This window comes from Equus asinus, chromosome 13, assembly GCF_041296235.1.
Source record: "Equus asinus isolate D_3611 breed Donkey chromosome 13, EquAss-T2T_v2, whole genome shotgun sequence".
NCBI classification, from domain to species: domain Eukaryota; kingdom Metazoa; phylum Chordata; class Mammalia; order Perissodactyla; family Equidae; genus Equus; species Equus asinus.
Window position 1 is genome coordinate 46,453,353 of NC_091802.1, and position 24,905 is coordinate 46,478,257.

Sequence of the window (24,905 nt, forward strand, 5' to 3'; positions counted from 1 at the left end):
TTAGCTCAGAGCTAATCTTCTTCACACACACACAAACACACAAAAGGTCAAAAATATAACTGAAAATACACATAAGACAAGGCGTAGATACGTCTAGTTTAAGAGTGAATATATCTTCTAAAATTGTCACATTCTCCTTCATAAGCCCTTCTTATCCTTGAGGAAGGAAAAGATTAGTTGAAAGTTTATCTTAGTGGAAATTACAGGTAGTTTTGGTTTTGCATATGAGTCAGTTGTGGATAAATTTGACTAAGCCTGCAGACAAAATGTCATAATTTGCACCTACATGAAAAAAATTACAAGTGACCATTTGATTGGAATTTCAATTGCTTCCCTGACTAGATACCAACATTTGCAAACTGAAATATCTGCATCTACCAAATATCCTTTTCTGATGTGCCATTGGAGTAGGTGGCCATAATAAAGGAAGGACTTGCTAACTGCCACATCAAGTTTCCAAGTCTGTTCGGAAAAAAAGTTTATCCTCTTTCTTTGAAAACATACTCCTGCCATCTTCTAACAGTGTTTACCATCCTCCCTACCTTCATCCATTTTTAAAACACACCCTATGCGTTTGAGATCCCCTGGTTAAATGAGACAAATACATATTTGTTCACATACAGACTTAGTAGAAAGTATATCTCTAAATTCTTCTTACTACTATTGAAATGATACTCAGAGGATGAAATTGGCACTCACTCTCCACTGCAGCAAAGCTCGTAAACAGTGGACAGTAGAGCAAAAAGAAGAATGTTTTAACTATAGCTGTTTTTTATCTATGACTCCATTATTTTATATTCAGAAGAAAAGAACCTTTGTCACTCCTCTTCTCCCATCTTTAAGACTAACCTTGAACAATTCTGACTGTAGTATAAAAATAGTTGCAAATGTACTAGAAACTTCTGTCTAGAAACTAATGAAGAAAAAGAATGAAAACTGGCCCCAAGGCCCTTAGACTGTGATTCCTGATTCTTGGAATTTAAGGTCTTGGGAGTGGAGGTTGGCCAGAGGTGTTTCCTAGTTCATTCTAAAAAGAGCTTACCCTGCAAAGGCCTTTCTTTCTGCATTCCACCCATGCAGAGACCAGTAAAAGGTTGGTAGCTAGGAAGAGGTACCAAAAAAGAGGTTGGTGAAAAGCAGACAAGACAGTCTGGGTAGGAAAAATGAAACCAAGTGAGTTCAATCAAAGGTGATTTTTCAATAAATTTGTTATTATAATTGTCTCTATATATTGTAAGCTCATTTAAATGTGACTTTATTCATTATTTTTCTTTAAAAATTTCCTTCATGGCAAAAGTAGATAAAATCATTATTCTTGGAGATAAAGTAGCAGTTATATTAATCAAACACAGACATAGTGCTGTGCTTAACATGAGGGCTGGAGAGGGCAAAAACCACCTGTCCTCAGTCTGTGTTCTCTGCCCTTAGCCCTGACAGCTGCAGCCGGAAGGGGCAAACTGGAGGTGTGTCGTCTGCTCTTGGAACAAGGGGCAGCAGTGGCCCAGCCAAACCGCCGAGGGGCAGTGCCCCTATTCAGCACTGTTCGCCAGGGCCACTGGCAGGTAAGCAGGGTACCTATTTCCAGTCCCTCAGGCAGGGGTGAGTTCTAAGTGGGAACTTCTGAAGCAGAGAGCAAAAAAAATTCACAAAGTTTGGGTTACCCAGCAGTCATCAGGTGTGAGGACTTGGCCTTTGTTATTAATATTCTGGTTAATTGAGAATATGTCAGAAAGTTAACATTCAAAATCATCATCATCATCTATATTTTATAGAAAGATTAGCTACTTTTGGCCTGATCATGAAGTAACCTCTTTATCACATTTCATAGTATCCGCAGGTTCTCTGGAAGGTTCATATCTCAACAGATCTAACCACTTACTTGCAGGTCTCTCAGACTTGGTAACAGAAAATGTGGTGTATGTAAATTCAAGTTATGTGACCTTTCCAGATATTTGGATTCTGAATAAATGCTAATTTATACACTTATGGTGGAATGGAAAGCATATCAGTAATAATCTTTGGAAGTATTTGAGTAGAAGAAAGGCTCTAGAAGCCAAACCGTGCAAAAGAGTTATGAGAGCACATGATTATATTCAGTTCTATCGTAAATATTCACTGCAGGCACATTTGCAACTCCTAGAGATTAATAAAATGACACTGACATAGGTATTGACTTCTGTTGGGGCTTTCATTATGGGATTGTTTAGTCTACATCTTGGCCTTTGTTATCTTAAATTCTTTTTTACTTAGTGGCTACGTAAAACATTCAGAGTTGAATTCTTCTCATTTGGCTGTCCCTAAGAGAATCAAGAGATCAAATCACATGGTACTAGGACTGTGCAGGCACTAGAAGGGGTTCTTGCAGTGGAAAGTCACATGTAGAGGGGACTCACCTGTACAGCAGTGGGCATTCACACAGTGTAGGGACAGCATGCATGTGTCTACTTAGCAGCTCTTCCTGGCTAATTGATACCTGTTTCTCTGCACTTACAGATTGTTGATCTTTTACTCACCCATGGAGCTGATGTCAACATGGCGGACAAGCAGGGCCGTACTCCCCTGATGATGGCTGCTTCCGAAGGCCATCTAGGAACTGTGGACTTTCTGCTTGCACAAGGTCAGTCCTGGGATGCCAGAACTGAATGGTCAGTGCCCATAATAACCCAAGAAACTCATGATTTCCAGTGATGGATTCCAAGAGGTGTTAAGGATAGATATTATTAATCTAGTTGGTTAGGAAATGAAAGTCCATCTCCTCTCCTCTCATATACAGGGGACCCTTCTAACTCTGACATTCTCTATTTCTTTATGGCTTAAGGGGTTTTTGGTATCCTTATCAAATTAACATATTCTGAACTCTTTAATTCAAATAGGTAATCTCCAAACTGATTTTTTAATGTACACTCAATAAATGTTCATCTTCCAGGGACTTTATTTTGACTTTAACTTCATCAATTCTTTTGTAAGCCTGTGCAACTAATATTTTTCTTGTATCCTAAGGAGGCAAACGAAGGGTAAGAAAGTTGTTAACAATGGGACCCTATTTGAGGAATCAGGATATTATTATCCTCCTGTTGTAATAAATCCCTTTTGACATTTACCAACATTCACATATTCCCTCTAAATGGGAAATAAATTAAAGGAGATCGTTGTCATACCGCCATCAAAAGCATTTCAGGCTCCTTTTGATTACTGTGACCTCAATCATCTATGCAAAACAGTGGTAAGTGATGGTGGGCCTCTACAATAGAAAAGCTCAAATCACTGGTGGCTCTGCAGTACCATCTAGTGGAGCTTGAGCGTTTACATGAAGCAGGAGATAGTGTGGCCAGCCTTGATCACTCCATTCCAAATAGCCATCCCTGTTAGTAAACTGGACCTAAACATCTATGCACGCATACCTCAGATATATTGCAGGTTCACTGCCAGACCACTGCAATAAAGGGAAATAAAGGGAGTCACACAAATGTTTTGGTTTCCCAGTGCATACGAAAGTTATATTCAGGGGGCTGGCCCAGTGGCATAGAGGTTAAGTTCACACGCTCCACTTCAGCAGCCTGGGGTTCACTGGTTTAGATCCCAGGCGCAGACCTATGCATCACTTATCAAGCCACGCATGGCAGGCATCCCACATATAAAATAGAGGAAGATGGGTGCAGATGTTAGCTCAGGGATAATCTTCCTCAGCAAAAAGAGGAGGATTGGTGGCAGATGTTAGCTCAGGGCTAATCTTTCTAAAAGAAAAAAAAAAAGCTCTGTTTACACTATACTGTAGTCTGTTGTGTGCAATAGCATTAAGTCTAAAAATATATATACATACTTTAATTTTAAAATATTTTATTGAGGGGCTGGCCCCGTGGCCAAGTGGTTAAGTTTGCGCGCTCTGCTGCAGGCGGCCCAGTGTTTTGTTGGTTCGAATCCTGGGCGCAGACATGGCACTGCTCATCAAGCCACGCTGAGGCAGCGTCCTACATGCCACAATTAGAAGGACCCACAATGAAGAATATACAACTATGTGCTGGGGGGCTTTGGGGAGAAAAAGGAAAAAATAAAATCTTTTAAAAAAAATATTTTGTTGATGGGGCAAGCCCAGCGGTGTAGTGGTTAAATTCTCACACTCCGCTTGGTCAACCTGGGCTTCACCAGTTCGAATCCCTGGTGCAGACCTACACACTGCTTATCAAGCCATGCTGTGGTAGGCATCCCACATATAAAATAGAGGACGATGGGCACAGATGTTAGCGCAGGGCTAATCTTCCTCAGCAAAAAGAGGAGGATTGACAGTGGATGTTAGCTCAGGGCTAATCTTCCTCAAAAAATATGTATATATATTTTATTGCTTAAAAAATGCTAACCATCATCTGAGCCTTCAGCAAGTCATAATCTTTTTGCTGGTGAAGGATCTTGTAAAACAACTTAGTACCTGTGAAGCACAATAAAGCAAAGCAAAATAAGGTGTGTCTGTAATTATATCCACAAGCACATACACTTCAAGGAAACCAGCCTCCTGAAGAATCATGCCCAGGCCAGAGTAGCTAAGGGTAATTGAGTTAGGAAGAAGATGAGGTTTCTTCTGAGATTTCAAACTGCAGGTTAGAGACTTACTGGATCTTTAGCCATATCCTCCAAAGAAGATTTGTTTCCACAACTCATAAGATTTGTATCAGACTCAGAAGGGTGGGTCGGAATCAGAGACCTGCTCTCCTGGTGTGCAGAGTGGTTCTTGCTTCCCCAATACGAGCCACCAAACGAGTCTAGTTTCATGATATCTATTCTCACGTCTGCTAGAAGGGGGTTGGGGGAGAAAAGAGGTTGTGCCTAGATTCTTGAGATAAGATATGGCAGGGGTTAAATGTCCCAGAACAACTGGAGTCCCTGGAAAAGGCAGGACCTCTTCAGCCACTGATAACCTTTAGATAGCTGCAGAGTGTCTGCCACATGCCAGTAGAAGCTCATCAGGCACAGAGGCCAGAATTTTGTTCTCCCTTACCACTGCAGACATTCTGGTCTTTGTATTATTTCATTTTTTTCACAATTAAATCGCTAAGTCAACAAATTCTACAGGCATTTACTTAGCCTACATTATTTTCAGAACTCTATGCTAGGAACTGGGAGTAATTTCTTTTTTAAATGAAACGCTATAATCTGTGCCCTTAAAGGGTCTATAATCTGACAGGGAAGGGATGAAACAAAGGTAAATAACTACCTTAAAAAGCAGAGAATCCTAAGTGCTCTGATAAAGGTTTTTGAGTTAGAATAGGACATACTTTGAAATTTGAATAAGAGAAATGTTCTATATTTAGGGAGGGAAAATAATGTAAATGAAAGGTCAAGGAGGAGGAACAGTACACAACAGGTTTGGAGAAATATGTGAGTTGTCTAGTGAAGTATACGTGAGGACTGCTGGGAAATAAAGTTGGAAATGTATGTAGAAAAAAGTTGAAATGGAACAGATTAAAAGAGTTTAAATTCTGAAGGTAATGGGAGTCTTTCAACATTTTTAAAAAGAGAATTGATGCCAGAGTTGTGCTTTAGAAGAAAAAATCACTCTGGCGGTAGTGTGAATAGTAGATTTGATGAAGGAATTATAGAGGACCAGGAAGATCAATTAGAAGCCATTGCAGGAGAATAAATGAGAAGTAATAGGCCCCAATCCAGGTGCAGTAGCTGTAAACTCCACTCTCCTTTGTGGCCTGGGCTCAGTCTCTTCCCATGAGTCCTTTTCCCTCACATTCTAGGGAGGGAGAAAGTGGCCTGGTACTATAATCAATGATAAACATGTGCTGAGCTCCTATTTTATAAGAATCTCTCAAGGAATTTATACTATTATAAATGAAAGACTTTCGCTGAGTTCAGAAAACATTCATTGAGAGTTTATTACATGCAAGTAAGATTCATACAAAAGATTAATAACAGAATAAGGTGACACATGTTAAGCAGATTGAAGATGAACTAGTAGTGAACCGGGAGAAGCTTCGTGGAGACCAGGGGAATTTGAGATAGTTTTAGAGAATGGGTAGAAATGAGGCAAGTCGTGGGGAAAGAAAAGGTATTCCACACATGGAAACAACACAACCAAAAATGGGGATACGGGAATATTTATGGGAGATTCTGGAGGCAATGAGCACATCCATTTGGCCAAAGTAGAGGATTCTCATAGTGGAGTAATGAAACTTAAAGATAGAGAGTAAGCTTGGGGATAGATTGTGCATGACCTGGAATACCCAGTAAAACAACTGGACTCTCTTCTAGTGATAGCTTGTAGGATCCATTTTTTTAGCAGTTTTTTTGAAACATAACTCACATACCAGAGACAAAAGCTGTGCTTCAGCAGAGTGTCCACCTTAAGTACCAGCCTTCCTTCCTGTTGTGAATTTTCGTGGTTTTTTTTTTAATGCTTAATACAATTCTGACGTGCTTTTTTTTCCCAAAGATTTTTTAGCCTCTTTAAAGATGTGCTTTTTTGGTGAGGAAGATTGACCCTGAGCTAACATCTGTTGCCAATCTTCCTCTTTTCTTTTTCTCCCCAAAGCCCTAGTACATAGTTGTATATCCTAGTTGTAAGTCATTCTAGTTCCTCTATGTGGAATGCCGCCACAGCATAGCTTGATGAGCAGTGTGTAGGTCTGCGCCCAGGATCCAAACTGATGAACCCTGGGCCGCCAAAGCAGAGTGCACAAACTTAACCACTTGGCCAGGGGCCAGCCCCAATTTTCCTGGTTTTCATGTTTCCTCAGCCCTGTGTTATACTTGCTCTTCTAGGTGCCTCCATTGCTCTAATGGACAAAGAAGGATTGACAGCCCTCAGCTGGGCTTGTTTGAAGGGTCATCTTTCAGTAGTTCGTTCTCTAGTGGATAACGGAGCTGCCACAGACCATGCCGACAAGAATGGCCGCACCCCACTGGATCTGGCAGCTTTCTATGGTGATGCTGAGGTGGTGAGTGCCTTTAAACCAACCCTCATGGTAGGGATAGGGAAGGTTCTCCATCCGTAATGTTCTCTGGGATTGAGGGTTGAATAACATGTTGATTATTCATGATATAAAGTTCTCGGATCTATACTTGCTAAAGGCAGGAATATTCAAAACACTATTGAAGACCAAAAATATAGACATGGCCTGAAATACCATGGCTACGCAGCCTGGTTCAGACCAGCAGTTGAATAAAGGTCAGGCAGCAGCCAGAGCCCTCAGTGGAGAAGTGCTGGGCCATTGTACTTGTGTTAACTGCTCTGCTTGATGTATGTCCTAGGTCCAGTTCCTGGTGGATCATGGGGCCATGATTGAGCATGTTGACTACAGTGGAATGCGCCCTTTGGATAGGGCAGTGGGGTGCCGGAACACTTCTGTTGTTGTCACTCTTCTGAAGAAAGGAGCCAAGATAGGTAGGAGAAAGGAAAAAGGTGCTGGCCATCTGTGCCCAGGGGCCAGACTGGTCCAGTGGTCTGACTGCCTGGGGTGTTTGGTGTGTGTGTATATAGTTTCCCCTCTGCCCTGGCCCAGTTATTGTCCAAGTAAACAGAAAGGCTCTTGGCCCAGAGAAAGTACCATCTGAGCCACGGTCTACAATACCTTGTGTCCAAAATCACATAGTTAGCTGCCATGCCCCTAGTAGCCTTAGCCAGGAGGCTGCTGTGACCTTAAGTACATCTTAGTGGTAATGCCTCTGTACCAGGCCCACCCTATGAGCATCCTGGATCCCTGCACTGCCGTGAGCCTTTGCTTTCCCTTGCTCTGTATGTGCTTCAGACTCTCAAGCCCCTGCTGCTGCTGTCCCATCTGCTCCCCCATCCCACAGAGCGGTAGACAAGGGTTGGCTGATACGCTGGCTTTTTGCTGCCTGCCTCTCACTGCTGCTTTTTCCTTCTTTTTTTTTTTTTTTTTTTCACCTTCATCCATTTTTTTTTTCCTCTCCTACAACTTTTTGTTTTCTCCTTTCTTTGAAGGTTGTCAGACGTTACCGAGTCGCCCACGAGGTATATTTCACCGCTGTCAGCATCAGGCGTGGTCTGATAGCTTGGTCAGCTTTGCCTTCTCCTCTTTGATTTAGCCTGCATGAGTTCCCTACACCTCTAATCTTTTAATTTACTTCACCTTAAAAGAAGATTTGTTTTAACGACTGTTGTAGAGAATAACTTGAACTTTTGATAACTAACCCTGAAAAGCTTAGTTGGTAAATAATTCAGGCATCTGTAAACTAATCAATTTAACCTTTTCTTTCTCTTTGTGGGTAAAGTAGTCCTCAATAATGTTGGCTTGTTTCACGTCTGTTTGTCATTGGAACTGTGCTCCTGGTTCAAAGCAAATCCCAGGGAGTCCTATTCGATACTTAGAAATTAAAGGAGCCTTTGGAGTCTTTAATGATTTCCCTTCTGCAAAGTACATATTTAAAAATTAAGAGACTAAACAGCTGTGCGTTTTCAGTCCCAAATTCTAAAATAAATTACCCTTTTTAGATTTTTTTAAATCGTATGGTGACATTTAATGTAAACCATTTCTCCCAATTTCCTTATTTAAAATAACTCCAAACTAAGCCATTGCCTGCCAAAATACAACATGCACACTTTGCTGCCCTTCTGTGTGCAAGCTCAGACAGTTCAGATATTCTTATTTTAAGGTGAATACAAATCCAATGCAGCTTCTTGGCAGTGGGAGTCCTTAAGATACTCCCAGGTCTAAAAGATGAGGAAATTGTTGTGGAGCAAGTTGTTCTCTCAGCAGAAATTCCCCCAGGATGTTTTTTTCACCTAGCTTCCTACCACCCTTACATTGTATGAGTTTTTTACCCATCATGCATCCTGTACACTACAGGTCCAGCCACATGGGCGATGGCCACCTCCAAACCAGACATCATGATCATCCTCTTGAGCAAGCTGATGGAAGAGGGGGACATGTTTTACAAGGTGAGAGGAGAGGAGAACAAAGTTTCCTAAAAATAGCCACTGACTGTTTTCTACATGTAGAGTCTACCAAGTCTTGACGTTCTCATCCTTGGTTCTAGAGGCCCTTTAAAAAGAGAGAATGCCATCCCTCAATGATGGATGCATAAATGAATCCTGGGTTTTTGCCTTCTCAACAAGGGAGAAAGAGTAGCCTACTCATGTGTACAGCTGATCAACCTAAAGACCTAGTTTTACCTGATCATTAATAGGCAGTTACATAGATTCTACTTGGAATCTGCTAGGTGAGAAATTCATGGGACAAGTAAAAGTAAAATTATGTGGTACAGATAGGGATTCCAGTAGATGCAAAAGAGGCCTTGATCTTAGCTTTCTTATTTAATATATACACAAATCAAAAAGTCTGTAGTAATAATAGTTTATCAGCGTCTCTGAGTAAGATAAGGAAACCGAGACAAATAACAATTATAAGATTTGCTTGAAGTCATTCAGTGAATGACAGCAACCTGAAAAAGTATGGAGTTTTTTTTGTACTCACAGTTCAAGCTGGAGGCTCCATACCCTAACACAAACTCCCATGACCTATGGGAAGCCCCTTAAGAACATTCCATGTCAGTTACCCTCTAAGATTAGCTGAATCTTCTTCTCCTAAAACTAAATACAAATCCAACACAGCTTTTGGCAGTGGGTGTCACTGAGACATCCCCAGGCCCAAAGATGAGGAAATGTTTGTGAATCACATTATTCCCCCCTTCTGTAAGGAGTATACAGAGTTCCTAGGAGCAGAGTTGTATTTCCTGAGAACTCTGAGCGAGAGTTGTGATAATCTAGGACTCTTAGGCTTCTAGGAAGCTTGTGTGCTGACCTAACCACGATTTCACATGACTTCAAAGAAGGGCCTCGTGACTCTAGCTGTCATATATATGAACTTGAGAATAGCATTGCTCTCAAGAATCTAAGCCCTGATTATAACATAATTTCTGATATTCCAAGACAGGGAGTCCTACCTCCTAATGAGAATAAGCAGAGCTACTCCTCTTCCCACCCAGAATTCTACCTTGGAAGACTCCAAATCTCTCCTTAATGAAAGATGCTAAAGAGAAAATAAAGATGGGGCTCCTTAGTGGAGTTGCCGCTCTACAGAAGGTATGGAGAGGATACAGATCAGCTAAAGGAATGAGAGATACTACCTTCTGCATCATTCTGAGCTCAGCTTATAGATTTTCAGATAGAAAGTGTAAGAAAAGTTCAAGGTCCCTGTGACCAGGTCCCTAGGTTGGTCATAGATTTACTTCATCTTGGGAAATCCCTCCTACGTAGTCAGATGGAATCACAAATTCTAAACTTCACTCCTCTGCTACCACCCTACCCCAGGCCTTTTCCAAAAACAGGAAGAAAACTGATTGATTTTACTTTATGCCATGAGATTAGGGAAGCAATAGGTAGATTGTTTTAGCACTCACATTTTTTTGTGGGAAAGAAAATGGCCTCTTCTAGAAGACTGACAAGGTGGAATGTCAAACAGGAAGAGTTTTCCAGACAAGCCAAAATTAAGGCCGTAGCAATAACTTTGGAGTGTTTGGGGCTAGGAAATACTACGTGTGCCAGGGAAATCAGGTCTGGAAAAAGCTCCTTTGAAATCAGCAAGGTCAGTCCTTCGGGAATCCAGTTGGGACACTGGCATCCTGGGCCTTTCACATGCCAAGGCTTTGTTTCTCTGGGTTGTATCTTGGGTATCCCCTGCAACATTGCCTTCCTGCCCGGTGAGGTTCCTGTGGAAAAGACTGGACCCTTCTGCTCTCACCGTCAGAGCCAGACCTACTCCTTAGGCTGGTGTTTGGGAGAGCTAGCCCTTAGTAGTAACTGAGAGGAGGAAGGGAGTGGGAACAGACTTCCTCAGCTGCTCAGCAGACCAACTGTGTGTTTTGCCATCTTGTACTCCCATCAGAAAGGTAAAGTAAAGGAAGCGGCCCAGCGCTACCAGTATGCTCTGAAGAAATTCCCTAGAGAAGGGTTTGGTGAGGACTTGAAAACCTTCCGGGAGCTAAAGGTGTCTCTTCTCCTCAACCTCTCACGGTGCCGCAGGAAAATGAACGTAAGTCCCTCTCATCCCAACTCCTTTCTGCAATCCTAGAAGTTGACAGTTCATGTCACTCACTAGCTTTCACCAGGCCCCTGAAATCCTCCTCTGCCCCATTTGGAACTTGGTTGTCCTTCACAGAGCACTGACATTTGCAATTTGAAAGAAATCAAGTCTAAGTACAATCCTTGTCTCAAACTGTAAAAAAAGTTAATGCTGTGGGTACTTTGTAGCTTTCTGAATTTTCATGATTCCCACTGAAAGTGATTGGAATGCCATTATCATCCTCCCCTACCCCGAAGTCAGTTTTCTGGTCTTCGGGGAAATGTGAGAGCAGTTGTCATTAGAATTCCAGCTGCAATTAGATATGAATTTTAGTTATTCCCTTCCTTTCTGGTAGACCCCCTAGTCCTTTAAGGAAGGGCTGGAAAGAGGGCTCAGGACCATGGACTTCAAGGTATAATTTCTAAGGCTAATCTTGAACTTTTCACTTCTTTCCTCATCTTTTTGTTAAAGCATGCCATGTCTCTTCTTGTCGCAGAGGGAATCTTAGAATTCTTCCTGGTCCTTTTGTATCTCCCAAGTAGTCCTTGGTCCTTCTTGCCTGCCTTGCAGATTCAGTCTCTGATGCCCTCAGCAACCTTGACATGCAGACACTCCTGGGCCAAGGACTCTTATCTCAGATACTGGGAATAGCTAAGATCATTTCAGGAATCTCTGACATCCACCAGCCTGAGGTCTCACAGTTCCTCAGGAGATAGATATAATCCAAGCCAAAAAGGAATGAGATCAATAAAGAACTCAGCTGTACAGAAGTGAGATTTCTGCCTCAGTGGCACGAGATCTGCTGTCAATTCCAGAAAGATTATTTGTGTATATGACCTTCATATCATCCATCTAAAACCTGACAATGAAAAGAGCCCTGATATAGACTTAGGTACCTTGGAGGACACAGTTATGGCCCTAAGAGGCAGAGTTACTGCGGGTGTTAAGGAGAGTGAGGGTGTGGTAGAGTTTCCCATGAGAAGGGAATGCCTTAGGGGAAGGCAGTGAGGTGCTTACTTGAAACAGAATAAACAGCACCACAGGCCTCCTTTAACACCAGCTAGTGAGAATAAGACAAAAAGTTCAGGAGCTGCTGTCAACCTGCTGGCTTCTTTTTTGCCTAGCAAATAATCCACTTCTTAAAAATATTCTAAACTTCCCAGAAATAATGATTATCCCAAAAGAAAAAATTAAAGGGTAAGGTTGGAAACCCAGTAGAGATAGAAGATGAGCCTATAGGATAGACTGCTTTCTCTCTAGCTCCACATTTGTTCAGAAACAGTTCATCACCTCCTTTGAAGTACTAAGCACTTGAAGTCTGTCTTCTTCAGGAGAAAATTGCCCATTAATTTTTTTTTTCATTTATACCTGTGCTCCAGGACCTTTGTTCTGCCTAAGGCCTCTTTTCTGCCTTAGGAATCACAAGTGTAACCAGAGGCTGCTGTGCTGTACTATGACTTCGTGTGGCATTAAAGGATCAGAAAACCCTTCCTTTTTAGTTTAGTATGTAAGGGTGTCTTAAAAACTATGGCTTTGTTCTCCTGATCCCTGTTCCCAGGGGTTCTCAGAATGGGGACAGATGAGACCATGTTCCTCCAGGGAGCCTCAGTGATCAAGAGATGAGGTGACAGCACAGACCCCAGTCACAGCCAGGGTTCTCTCTTGTTTTATTTATTTATTTTTATTTTAAATGTTTCCTAAGTAAGGAACCAGTTAAGAGAAGGAACAGGCCAGAGAAGCCTCTGTGAAATAGGAAGGAAACTACCATTTATTGAGTATCTACTATGTGCCAGGAACTGTGTATGGGGCTTTCAGATGCTTTATTGCTCTCTTGATCCTACCTGTGAAGTAGGTATGGATGAGAAAACATAGAATACGCCCCTGAGTGATTATGAAGCAGACCCTAGAGTTGAACCCATGTCTGTCTGACGTCCCTACTCCATCTGTCTCCAGAGTCAGTCAGTTCTCCTTTACACAAACCCCATCCTCATGGATTTCATTCATTCCTTAGAAAGCCAAGGAATAATGGGTACAGCAGATGTGTGTGTTTGCCTCATACACATGTGTGTAACAGGAGTTCAGGTTTCCAACTTCAAGAGCTTCATTGCGTTAACATTTGGCTTCTGGGCTAGAAATAACTTTGTTAGACAGGCAGAAAGAGGGAAAATCAAAAGTATTTTAATACTTCTGGGCAGATAAATTCCCATGAATGGTTGTAGGGCCACACAGGGCAAAGGCAGAAGGAACTTTCTGTCTGGGCCACATGGCTAGAGCCATGCCAGGCATGTCAAGAATCCCAAGGGTTCCATCCATAAATGTCAAAGAAATGTACATATATCTGTTTTATTCCCAAGTTGTCTATTTTTCATATCTCTTCAATGACTCATTTGCACACCTATTGTAATGACAGGATTTTGGAATGGCGGAGGAATTTGCTACTAAGGCCCTGGAGCTGAAACCGAAATCTTATGAAGCTTACTATGCAAGAGCAAGGGCAAAACGCAGCAGCAGGTGAGGAGAGAGAGAGAGAGGGTGAAAAGCAAGAGGTCTCTTTTCTGAAAATCTGGCCAAGGCAATGTAGGCCATCCTGGGGCATTTGTACCCAAATATGTCTATCCCTAAGGACTCTTAGGGCCAAGCTTTGGGGATGGTTTGCATAGCACAGTACTCAGCTTAAGATCGGCAAATCTGCGGGGCAATGGAGATCTAGACAATTTGACTTTGTGAGAAAACTGTCTTTTCATTGTTGGAGAATGGCACCTTCTTCCAAGAAACTTCTGCCATATCTCAGTCACTTTTTAACCCCCAAAGTAGGTAACATAAAGAGACACCAGTGGCTTAAGAGGAGGTCACTTAACAAAACATCCTCCCGACCCTTTTAGAGGGAATAGTAGGATGGGTCACTTACATCACGGGCTCCTCTTTTCCTATACGCCTTTGGGGGAATCCCTGGATTATTTAGTCTTCCTTCTAGGGTCTCCTCAAATCTGGTGGCATCAAACCTCCTTCTCACCTAAACTTCCTCCCAACACCATACCACACCCTCATGGAAACAGGAGGTGCTGCTGCCAGGATTGAGCGGGCCCAGGAGAAACTCCATCCCTCCTGCCCATCTGCTGTGGTTTGGCCAATGGGCAGGAGACTCTCCAGAAAGACCTAGAACCTGCCACCAGTGATCTTTGGATAACTTGCCACTGTCCTTGATGCCTCCTGCCCAGCACCCCACCCTTCTCCCAAGCTCTGCATGGGAAAGAACTGCTTCAGGTTCACTCCTGTGACCAGGGGGCATATGGTCCTGAAAATCAAACCAAGATTGAGTCTAGTGATGATGGGGTTAGTGATATTAGTCTGAACTAGCTGGGGTACCAAAGTTCTTATAGAAGCTTGACTATCAAGTTCTCTTTACCCCTGGATTATTCCTTCCCTACAAGGCCAAGTGCCCCTTTTCTGGGCAACATTAATAGAGAGAATGGGAATACCTCTGACAGTTCATGTCTTCATTTGTAAATTAGAATCTGAGATGCCTAGTCAGCAAGCCTACTACCTGCCGAGCTTTGATGTAGTGGAATGGAGGAGCAACAGGGCTGTGGGGCGAGGGGTAGAGAGGGCAGAGGACAGGGCTCTTGCCTAGGATGGAACAGGCCTGAAAATTGGAGCCAAAATATCAAGAATATAAAGAAAAAATTCTGCTGGATCAGCAAGATTTTTAAATATTGTAGTTACAGTTTTGTGCTTAAGCTAATTGACAGTGACCCTGTAAATGACAACCCCACCCAACCTCATACTGCCTGGTGTGCATTTGGGCACTAAGAGAATCTTCCTGAAGGGCCTGGCTGGACTGACAAAATGGAGACATTTCTCCACTAATCCCAGAGAGGCCAGAAGGAAGATGGAGGCTGAATGGGCTAGGGAATCATTCTAGACTCTTCTAGAATGACAGCCTACCTATTTCCTTCCTTACAAATCAAATGAAACCAAAACCCCCCAGACTCCCACAGATGCTGCCACAGTTCTCTGAAATAGTGCCCATGTTCTCAACTCTTGGTGATTCCTGTTGATTCAGAATAATTCCAGTTCCTGTGTTTACATTTTGTCAAGCAGACAGTTTGCAGCAGCCTTAGAGGACCTGAACGAGGCCATCAAGCTATGTCCAAACAACCGTGAGATCCAGAGACTTCTGATGAGAGTGGAGGAAGAGTGTAGACAGATGCAGCAGCAGCAGCAGCAGCCACCACAGCAGCAGCCTCAGGAGCAATTACCAGAAGAAACAGAACCTGAACCTCAGCATGAAGATATATACTCTGTTCAAGATATATTTGAGGAGGAGTACCTGGAACAGGATGTTGAAAATGTTTCCGTTGGCCTCCAGACGGAGGCTCGGCCCAGTCAGGGGCTCCCAATAATCCAGAGCCCACCCTCTTCTCCAGCCCATCGTGACTCAGCCTACATCTCTAGCTCACCTCTAGGCTCTCATCAAGTTTTTGACTTCCGGTCCAGTAGTTCTGTAGGTTCTCCCACTAGACAGGGCTATCAGTCCACCTCACCTGCTCTTTCTCCAACTCACCAGAACTCTCATTACAGACCTAGCCCACCACACACTTCCCCCGCTCATCAGGGTGGATCTTACCGCTTCAGCCCCCCTCCTGTGGGAGGGCAGGGCAAAGAGTACCCAAGCCCTCCCCCTTCCCCTCTCCGTAGAGGCCCTCAGTATCGGGCCAGCCCTCCAGCTGAAAGCATGAATGTCTACAGATCCCAGTCTGGTTCACCCGTACGCTATCAGCAAGAAACAAATGTTAGTCAGCTTCCTGGCAGACCAAAATCTCCATTATCCAAAATGGCCCAGCGACCCTACCAGATGCCTCAGCTTCCTGTGGCAGTTCCCCAGCAAGGGCTCAGGCTGCAGCCTGCCAAGGCGCAGATTGTAAGAAGCAACCAGCCCAGCTCAGCAGTTCATTCAAGCACTGTCATCTCCACAGGGGCCTATGGCCAAGTAGCCCATTCAATGGCTAGTAAATACCAGTCTTCACAAGGGGACATAGGAGTGACTCAGAGCCGGTTGGTTTATCAAGGGTCAATTGGGGGGATTGTAGGGGATGGCAGACCTGTGCAGCATGTCCAGGCCAGCCTAAGTGCAGGTGCCATCTGTCAGCATGGAGGGTTGACCAAAGAAGACCTTCCACAGCGACCTTCGTCAGCCTATCGAGGTGGTGTAAGATACAGCCAGACACCACAGATTGGACGTAGCCAGTCCGCATCCTATTACCCAGTCTGTCACTCAAAACTAGATCTGGAGCGTTCCTCTAGCCAGCTAGGTTCCCCTGATGTGTCACATTTAATCAGAAGACCTATTAGTGTCAACCCTAATGAAATCAAACCTCACCCACCAACTCCCAGGCCACTGCTGCACTCCCAAAGCGTAGGCCTTCGCTTCTCTCCATCTAGCAATAGTATCTCATCTGCCTCCAACCTAACTCCTACCTTCCGGCCATCTTCCTCGATTCAGCAAATGGAGATCCCACTAAAACCTGCTTATGATAGGTCATGTGATGAGCTGTCACCAGTGTCTCCCACTCAGGGAGGTTACCCCAGTGAGCCCACCCGATCCAGGACCACACCATTCATGGGGATCATAGATAAAACAGCCCGGACTCAACAGTACCCCCACCTTCACCAGCAAAATCGGACCTGGGCAGTGTCATCAGTGGATACCGTTCTCAGTCCCACATCTCCAGGCAACCTGCCTCAGCCTGAGTCCTTCAGTCCACCATCATCCATCAGCAACATTGCCTTTTATAACAAAACCAACAATGCACAGAATGGCCATTTGCTGGAGGACGATTATTACAGCCCACATGGGATGCTGGCTAATGGGTCCCGTGGAGACCTCTTGGAGAGAGTCAGCCAGGCCTCCTCATATCCCGACGTGAAGGTGGCTCGGACCCTCCCTGTGGCTCAGGCATACCAGGACAACCTGTACAGGCAGTTGTCCCGGGACTCTCGACAAGGGCAGACATCCCCTATCAAACCAAAGAGACCATTTGTGGAGTCTAATGTTTAAAAGACGTTTGTTGGAGTGAGACCCAAATGTTTTCACTGCACATTTTCAGGCTTGGTTTCCACATTTGAGGTAGTTCTCTGGCTTAATTTCTCATGTAGTTTCTGTGTGGTGTTCAGAGGTGGCCGCCCACATGCTGAAATCCTTTGCATGCAGCCGACTGGGAAGCTGGCCTCCAGTGAGCCAGGACTTCAGTTTTCTTGTCTGTGCCCCAGCCACATGCTCTCTCCCTCCTTCAGATGCCAACGAGGAGATTGTTGTGCCATGTGCTTTAACCCAGGGAGATCAGACACACTGGTCAGCTTTTTCCAGGAGACAATCGCTTTCACTGATGTTCTTGTTGTGTAAATGTCTCTCCTTTTTTACAAAAGTAAGATGTTCTTGTTCGTTTTCTTCTAGGAACTTTAGAAAGAGTATAACGCCCCTTTGCCTTTGCATTCTTAACCAGTGTTATCCAAATAGCCAGCCCCCAGTGCATTCTTGTGCCATGGTCTCCTCCCCTGGACCGCCAGCTCCCTGCAGTCATCAGGTCTAGAATGTTCATTTAAATTATTGCTGGTCTTCCTGTGATGGTAAAAGGATCAAGGAGGAAGAGAAGAAATAAGTCTGTTAAATTGGAAGGAAAAAAACAATATAATTATTTGAAATATTACTACATTGATTTCCCAAAAGGCATTTTAGGAACATTTAGAAAACAAGCAGCCCTTTAAATATTTCAGTCAGCCAAGGAAATTGGATGAGAATCATGGATATTTTTAAATAATTCACTGAGAGTTATTCTTTAGATTTTTAACCAAATTAATCATTAAAAGCTACTGATTTTCCATGGCTGGGTGGGAAATAAATATATAGAAAGAGAGAGAAAGAAAGAAAAACTGTTGTGGATTTGCAGTGAAAGGCTGTAAAAAGTCTGTCTTGGAAGAATCTACTTTTTAGGTCCTGATACGTCACTGAGCATCGTGTTCCACCAAAAGCAAACTCTTCCTGAAGGTTGACTGATGCAATAATCCTGTTAGTTAGATCTTTGCCTAAAAGCCAGATTTTGTTCTACTGGCCCTCTTTTTTTAAATCAGGGTGGTATAGTGAAGAAACTGGTTCTTTGAGAAGCAAATTGAATTCTCATGGAACTGTAAGACTTATTCCCAGGGTTTGCACCCAGGGCCATTGCATTCCGTGCCAGGTGTTGTCTATTCCATTTCGAGATCTATAGTTTCATTATCTATTATTACAAGAATTGTTTCTTCTTTTATCTTTCTAGGTAGGAGTGTTTGTGGAGTGATATTTGAAAACCAGACACAACAAAATATTTCAGGGTAAAAAAGACCTCTTCAGCCGTGGGTGGGGGCACATGAGATAGACAGCAAGTGTTCTGATCCGGTCACCCTCCACACATCTATGTCCTGAGGTCATTTGCTAACCTGTCCTTTGAGTGACTGAGGCCAGCATGAGATGGACAGCAAGAACACGGAAACCAAAGCCTTAGCACAGGCCTGGTACTGACCACATCAGCTCTCAAAATTTAACAAACTAAACAACTAAAACTAAACAAAAGAGAATTAGTTATTTGTTATTAGGAATCATTCTGCTCTTGTTAGTAAAGGACTTACAGGAAGGGCACTTTCCTGAATAAAAATCCATATGTGACCAGACCTGCTTATAATAGTATCTTCTGAAAGTATATTTACAACAATGGGGAGCATGAAACTAAGATCAGAAACATTACTAATTTAGATCTTGCCAAATAGAGGGACCCCAAGCCTGAAATGGGCCAGGATCTGTCTCTCTGTGCTAGAAGCAAACAGCTGTGCTAACTCAAGACCCAGACTCTTGCCACTCTCTCTGATGCTTAAGGACTATGTCCTACTCAACTAGACCAGGGTGGACATCGGTGTCTCTTCTCTTCTTTCCTCTCTCTTTGTCTCAACAGGAAGATGGAATGTACAGCTCTAGCATCAGCCTACAGCCAGGAGCCCAGCAGCCTCTCAGCTCTTTCTGTCCAGGTCTCAGCCCTGTTGAGCTCTTTGTATCTTATCCCCTTTTTTTTCTTTTCCTTTTCCTTTTTTTTTTTTTTTTTTTGGTGAGGAAGATTGACCCTGAGCTAACATCTGTTGCCAATCTTCCTCTTTTTGTTTTTCTCCCCAAAGCCCCAGGACATAGCAGTATATCCTAGTTGTAAGTCATTCGAGTTCCTCTATGTGGGACGCCGCCACAGCATGGCTTGATGAGCAGTGCTAGGTCTGCGCCCAGGATCCGAACCAGCGAACCCTGGGCCACAGAAGTGGAGCACGCGAACTTAACCACTCAGCCGTGGGGCTGGCCCCCATCTTATCCCCTCTTAACCACCTCTCACTGAGGAGCTGCTGCTACATTTTGAAAAATTTCTCAGTGTCTATTAGAAAAGTGCTCCTGCTTATTTGGAACACCACACATACCACCTGTGCTCACTTATGTAGGTGGCTGAGCAGGTTCTGTAGTTTTACAAATAGCCACTAATGCCACTTTTCCCCAGGGTTTCTTTCAGTTTTCCAGGACAAACAGGAGATTTAGAGTCTATGCCTTATTGGGCAAAACACCTAAATGTCAACAGTCAAAACGCAGTTCTTTTTTAGCCATTGTAAGAGGGAGTGAATATCACTACTGGGCGCCAGTTGCTTTTGACTAGAAAATGCCAACTGAACCTTACTGGGGCAGGAGACAGAGCTCTTCCTTGTCAGTGGACTGCCTGAGCCCTGTTTTGCTACTTCACTGCCATGGGATGATCTTAGTACTGTATCTTAGAGACACCCCGTCCCCAGCAGCACTTGCTGAGTCGATGTCTGGCTTCAGGTGGGGGAAATTTTTCAAATGAAACTGGTAAGTTCCACCCACCCAATTCACATCACCCTGAAATGGAGACAGTGGTGACAAACTTCAGCTTACAGGTTTCTCACCAAATTGTACGTTCCGTTTGCCCAGAATTCTTGCACTAATGGATTTCCATCACATCATGTCTATAAATGGGTGCACTTTACTGTTTGAATTTGTAACTCTGATAAATACTGGATATTTAAGTGTGAGTAATGTCTTCATTAGAAAATAGCAAAACCGCTCTTGTCTTTTAGTGTATTTTTCAAGAAAAAAAAGGAAAGAAATCAAGCAGTGGATCACAACATTTATAGCACAAAAAAATAACTGTTGTATATAAGCATCAAAAAGATTAAGAATTTTTAAATACAAAAAATATTTGCAGTGATTTTAAAGTGCTTTTCCAGCAATTTTCTTAGGGACTCCTGAGACATGGTTACTTTATTTACTGGATCAGTAAGGCACACAATTAACAATTAAAAATTAATGTTTATTTACAAAGTAAAGGGAAAACCTGTGTAACATGAGAATTTGGCATGGACAAAATGGAGACCATTTTGTATCTGCTGTTGTATCTTGTCCGGGCTGCAGATGTGCACTATTAAAGTCCCCAGTTAATAGAGCACAACCCTTCTTGTTCCCCTCCCATGTGCCCCTCTTTTTAGATGTGTTTAACTTAAACTTGAAGGCTCAGGAAAATTCCACTAATTAGAATCATGTACAGTACCCCAGGTCATTGTCCAGAGATACAAGTTTGCTAATTTAGTTAAGCCTGGATTACTAAACACTTTTCCTAAATTATTGTAAACAGAACAGCTTAGAGAAAGGTATTCTCAGTCCTTATATTGTATAGTAGTTTATGAACCCCTCTCTAAATATTGGTATTTTTATATTCCAGAGATGTACCCAATAGAAAAAATCAATCAGTATCTAAGTTAATATCCATAAGTATTTTCCTTAGATTTTAGTCACGTAAGTGGGTTATGTGGATGTCACCTTGCTTCACCATGCTTTACCACGAGGTGTCACTGTGGCTCTGCACCAGGCGTGTCTGGTAGCAAAGAATGGCAGCATCTGCCCTGGAGGAGCCACTTGCAGGGCAGCAGGCAGGCCCATGGGCTCAGAGGGCTCAGGAAGGAGGGAACAAAGGCCGGAAAGGGGGCTTCACACGCACGTCCAAGCTGTGGCAAGATAAGCTCTTTGAACACTACGTGCTTTGGACCTTCAGCCAGGTGGAGGCTGGGAGAAGGTTGCCTAGAACTCCCTTCTCCAGTGGATGGATGGGTATGTAGAGGATCCCTTTCTTCCCCGTGAGCACCCCTCTCAGTTCCTCTTGGCCTCCAACTTTTATAACTCCAGATGTGTCACAGTTGGATGGTTTGATTCAAAGATAGTTCTTTTTCTACTGCAGAAATGCCTTGGACAAAACCAGTTGCTCCCTGAATCTTTGCCACAAAATGGAACAGGCTCCCCCAGAGGGTAGGATGTGCCCACCCTTGTCCCTGCCTCGCCTGCCCTGCCTGTCTGTTGTTGGGCTGCCCACTACTCAAGAAGCTAACCTGCAAAGGCAGCCTGCTGCTGTTTCCACACGGAGGCGTCTGCTGCCCTGTTGTATGAGCACTGGGAGGTGTGGCCTTTTCTCCTTTTCCTCCAGGAATTCCAGAGTGACCATCTACCATGACTAACAACAATGAACACAAAGGGCTTAGGGGTAAGAGCTACCTACAAAGACGTGTCATGGAAACCTTCACCATGCAATGCCTTGAACTCAGCTCTGGCTGCTCCCGAGAAAAGGTGGCTGGCTGGGGGTCTGGACACAAGCACAATGGGGCTGGTGGAGCCACTGTGCAGAGCTACTTGAATAATCACTGGGTCTTCATCAACTCCTTTTGTAACACAGACCACTCAAGGGCTGAAGTGTTGGTAACCTGCATTTCGGTGTCCAATGCCTCACAGCAGCTGAACCACCCTGAGATGCTTGTGGCCATGTAGTGGCCACAGTCAGAGCTTTGAAAGTCAGTACCAAATGAATGCATAATTGGACACCAAAAATCAAGTGTTACTTTCATGTTTCCTCACCCATATCATCTCATTTCTTCCTGCTGACTCTGTGATATCTCCATTAAGCTGACCTGTCAGGTTTTTGCTGGAAGCATGTAGACGCAGGCCAGCATCGCTGTCGTTTTTCAGACAAACGTACTCTGTGGAAAGGAAGGAGCTTAGCTGCTTTGTTTTTGTAGCTCTTGCTGGCTGGATTTTTCTCTCACCTAATCACTAACCAGAACATCTGGTTAGGGGGACTCAAGTCATCTCTTCAGTCCCCAGGACCAGACAGAGGGTTAATTCTGGAAAATTCAGTACTTGAATGTACCTGCCTTATTGTGTACCAACTTACTGGAAAAAAAGGGTTAGAAATGCCGGCTCCAGATCTCTACTTCATTCACAGGTTATTTTGGAAATCTTGTAAGTTAACACTTCCTGTTCTGGTCTGTTTTTTTGTTTTTTTTTTTTTTTCCTTTGGCTGATTCCTGCTGAGTGGGGCCAGTTCCTTGTCAGGCTCAGGGCAGGTGCCATTCTCAGGCATGGCCTCCTTTCCATCTAGCACAGCATCTTTGTCTCTGTTCTGTCTCCTCCAAACCCAAGATGATTTTAATCAGTATAGACATGTACAGTCTACAATTAAAGAGTGATTTGTACTAATATGATTTCGATTCTTCCTCCTCTTTGCTGTCCTTTCAAGACACTTGCTGGAAAAAGCTTTAATGCACTTAGTTTTCCTTTAGGTTTTCTATAACTCAGATGTAAAGGACTTTCTCTGTACAGTATATTATCCAACGCATGTTTGTTCTCTATCCTGATATATTGAACACCACACAGTTGTGAACTCGTGCAGTGGGGATGTCCCACACTCAGAGGCATCTAGCCCCCTGTGTATAAGGAAAGACATTTTCCTTTGCTGTACTTGCTTGAGCAGTTTTATTGTCTGTACATGTGAGCTGTGTGAGATAGATGTGAAAAGTTAAATGAATGCATTTTCCTGCCCATGTATACAGATCGCCATCTGTACAATGAACTGTATGTATGAAAGCAAATGTACTTATTTATAAATGAGTAACACTTGGAAACCATGGCATTGTGGTGCTTTCTCCTTCCGTCCCAACACCTCTCCAGGGAGTTGACTCTCAGGCTCGCCCTCACTGAGGCCCGTGCGGCTGGGGAAGCCAGCCCCAAGGACAGCTTTGACAGGTTAAGGTGAAGACCACATTCCTGATGATTTGCTTGGTCTCTTGTGGAACATTCAGAGTGACCCCTTCAGGCTTTTATTCACTCAGTGCAGATATTGAGCACCTGCTCGGAGTCGGACATTGTGGTAGGCACTCAAGAGAACCGTGGAGAAGAAAAGATGTTCTAAGGGCCTATCAGCAAAGGCTCGCTGCATTCGTTGAGAAAGGGAGGCTTTTTCTTCAGCGTCAGAGGTTTTCTCCAGCCGTAGCAAGGGAGCACAGAGCCCTGCTCCTTGTTTCATTTTAACAGTTGAGGCCACACCCCAATCCAGCTCCATACCAAAAGCCCAGGCTGACGGGGGCTGCCAGTTAGAGCTCTTCCGTTCAGAGACGGCATGCCGGAGGATGAGGGGACAGCCCTAGCTCTAGTTCCCGAGGCTAACTTGGTGAAAGCTTGAAGCCCACTGCTTCCAGTGACTTTGTTTTTCTTCAGAATTCTGGCTAGAAGTTTGAATCTTGGCCATATAGAGACCTAGGCAGCTGCATTGTGAATGGAGAGGTTGCAGATTTCCCGAAACTGGCGAGAGACTCGATACCTTTTTCTAAAAGTGGCCGGCACTGAGTCCGGCAGCCTTTCCTGCCTAGCTGCTACTTCCGTCTACTTGAGGGACAGGCAAGGAAGGAGACCACTTCCTCTAGACACCAGATTGTGTTGAACAAACATCCCTGCTGTGTAACTACATCAGTTTCCCCCAAACAACCCAAGATGAGGAAGCAGGAAAACTCGAGGCATGCACCAGCACCCCGGCCTGGACACCAGAATTGCCTTTGAAGAGGAGAGGAGAGGACTCTGTAAGGAACCACCTGTTCAATCTGAAAACCATTCCTGGGCTGTTCCAGTTATTTCATTAAAAATCAAAAGTGGTGGGGCCGGCCCCATGGCCGAGTGGTTAAGTTCGTGCGCTCTGCTTCAGCGGCTCAGGGTTTCCCGGGTTCCAATCCTGGGCGCAGACATGGCACCGCTCATCAGGCCACGCTGAGGCGGCGTCCCACATGCCACAAGTAGAAGGACCCACAACTAGAATATACAACTATGTACTAGGGGGACATGGGGAGAAAAAGCAGGAAAAAAAAAAAAAGATTGGCAACAGTTCTTAGCTCAGGTGCCGATCTAAAAAAAACCAAAAAATCAAAAGTGGGTAAGTGGTTAGTTTCAGCTTTTTAAGGATTCCTGGGGCATTGGAAGAAAGGTGAAAGGTAGTGATTCCTAAAAAGCTAATTCTTAAAAGGAATTTGCCCTTAACCTGACTAAAAAGCCACTCAGAGCAGCAGCAAACAGTGAACCTATCAAGTTCTTTGTAGATTCTCAGAAGTCCGGAATCAAACTGCCTTCCCGTTGCTATTCTCAGGCCCTAGCAGGCGCCCTTCAGCAGCTCTTTATAGCTTGATGCACCACGGTGCGCACGTGCACATGGTAAACTGGACCCCCCCCTTCAGTAGGCCAGGATGGGTAGGCAGAGATGGGGAGGGGAACACAGTGTCACCCTCTTTCAGCTTTAAAACGGAAGCTGGAGGAGCTTGGAGAAACTTGGAAACTGAGTCCTCCCATTCTCAGGAATAAAGATAGCACGTTCATAAGGGTGTCATGTCTGGAAGGCCCTATGGCAAAAAGAGAGGTAGTGCAGAGTCCATTGTAATGGGCCATTCTCTTGAGGTGCCCGTTATGTCCCAGATACTGTGATAGGGACTTTACATGTG

The 24,905-nt window shown here is 43.9% G+C and overlaps 1 protein-coding gene across 9 annotated transcripts in view; it reads left to right on the forward strand.

Moving 5' to 3' along the window:
* TANC2 (tetratricopeptide repeat, ankyrin repeat and coiled-coil containing 2) overlaps nucleotides 1–20,206 on the forward strand; it is a 389,807-nt gene extending 369,601 nt beyond the window's left edge. For 4 of the 9 annotated variants that reach the window (XM_044744785.2, XM_044744790.2, XM_044744791.2 and 1 more), the window contains 9 exons: nucleotides 1,429–1,562; nucleotides 2,494–2,617; nucleotides 6,763–6,938; nucleotides 7,252–7,384; nucleotides 7,946–7,975; nucleotides 8,811–8,902; nucleotides 10,848–10,994; nucleotides 13,435–13,535; nucleotides 15,123–20,206. In XM_044744785.2, the coding sequence (XP_044600720.1) occupies nucleotides 1,429–1,562; nucleotides 2,494–2,617; nucleotides 6,763–6,938; nucleotides 7,252–7,384; nucleotides 7,946–7,975; nucleotides 8,811–8,902; nucleotides 10,848–10,994; nucleotides 13,435–13,535; nucleotides 15,123–17,082 (2,897 nt within the window). In that variant the 3' untranslated portion in view covers nucleotides 17,083–20,206. The remainder of the gene's footprint in view (nucleotides 1–1,428; nucleotides 1,563–2,493; nucleotides 2,618–6,762; nucleotides 6,939–7,251; nucleotides 7,385–7,945; nucleotides 7,976–8,810; nucleotides 8,903–10,847; nucleotides 10,995–13,434; nucleotides 13,536–15,122) is intronic. The other 5 variants (XM_044744786.2, XM_070483443.1, XM_044744789.2 and 2 more) reach the window with 3 other exon arrangements.
* Nucleotides 20,207–24,905: the final 4,699 nt, after the last annotated feature.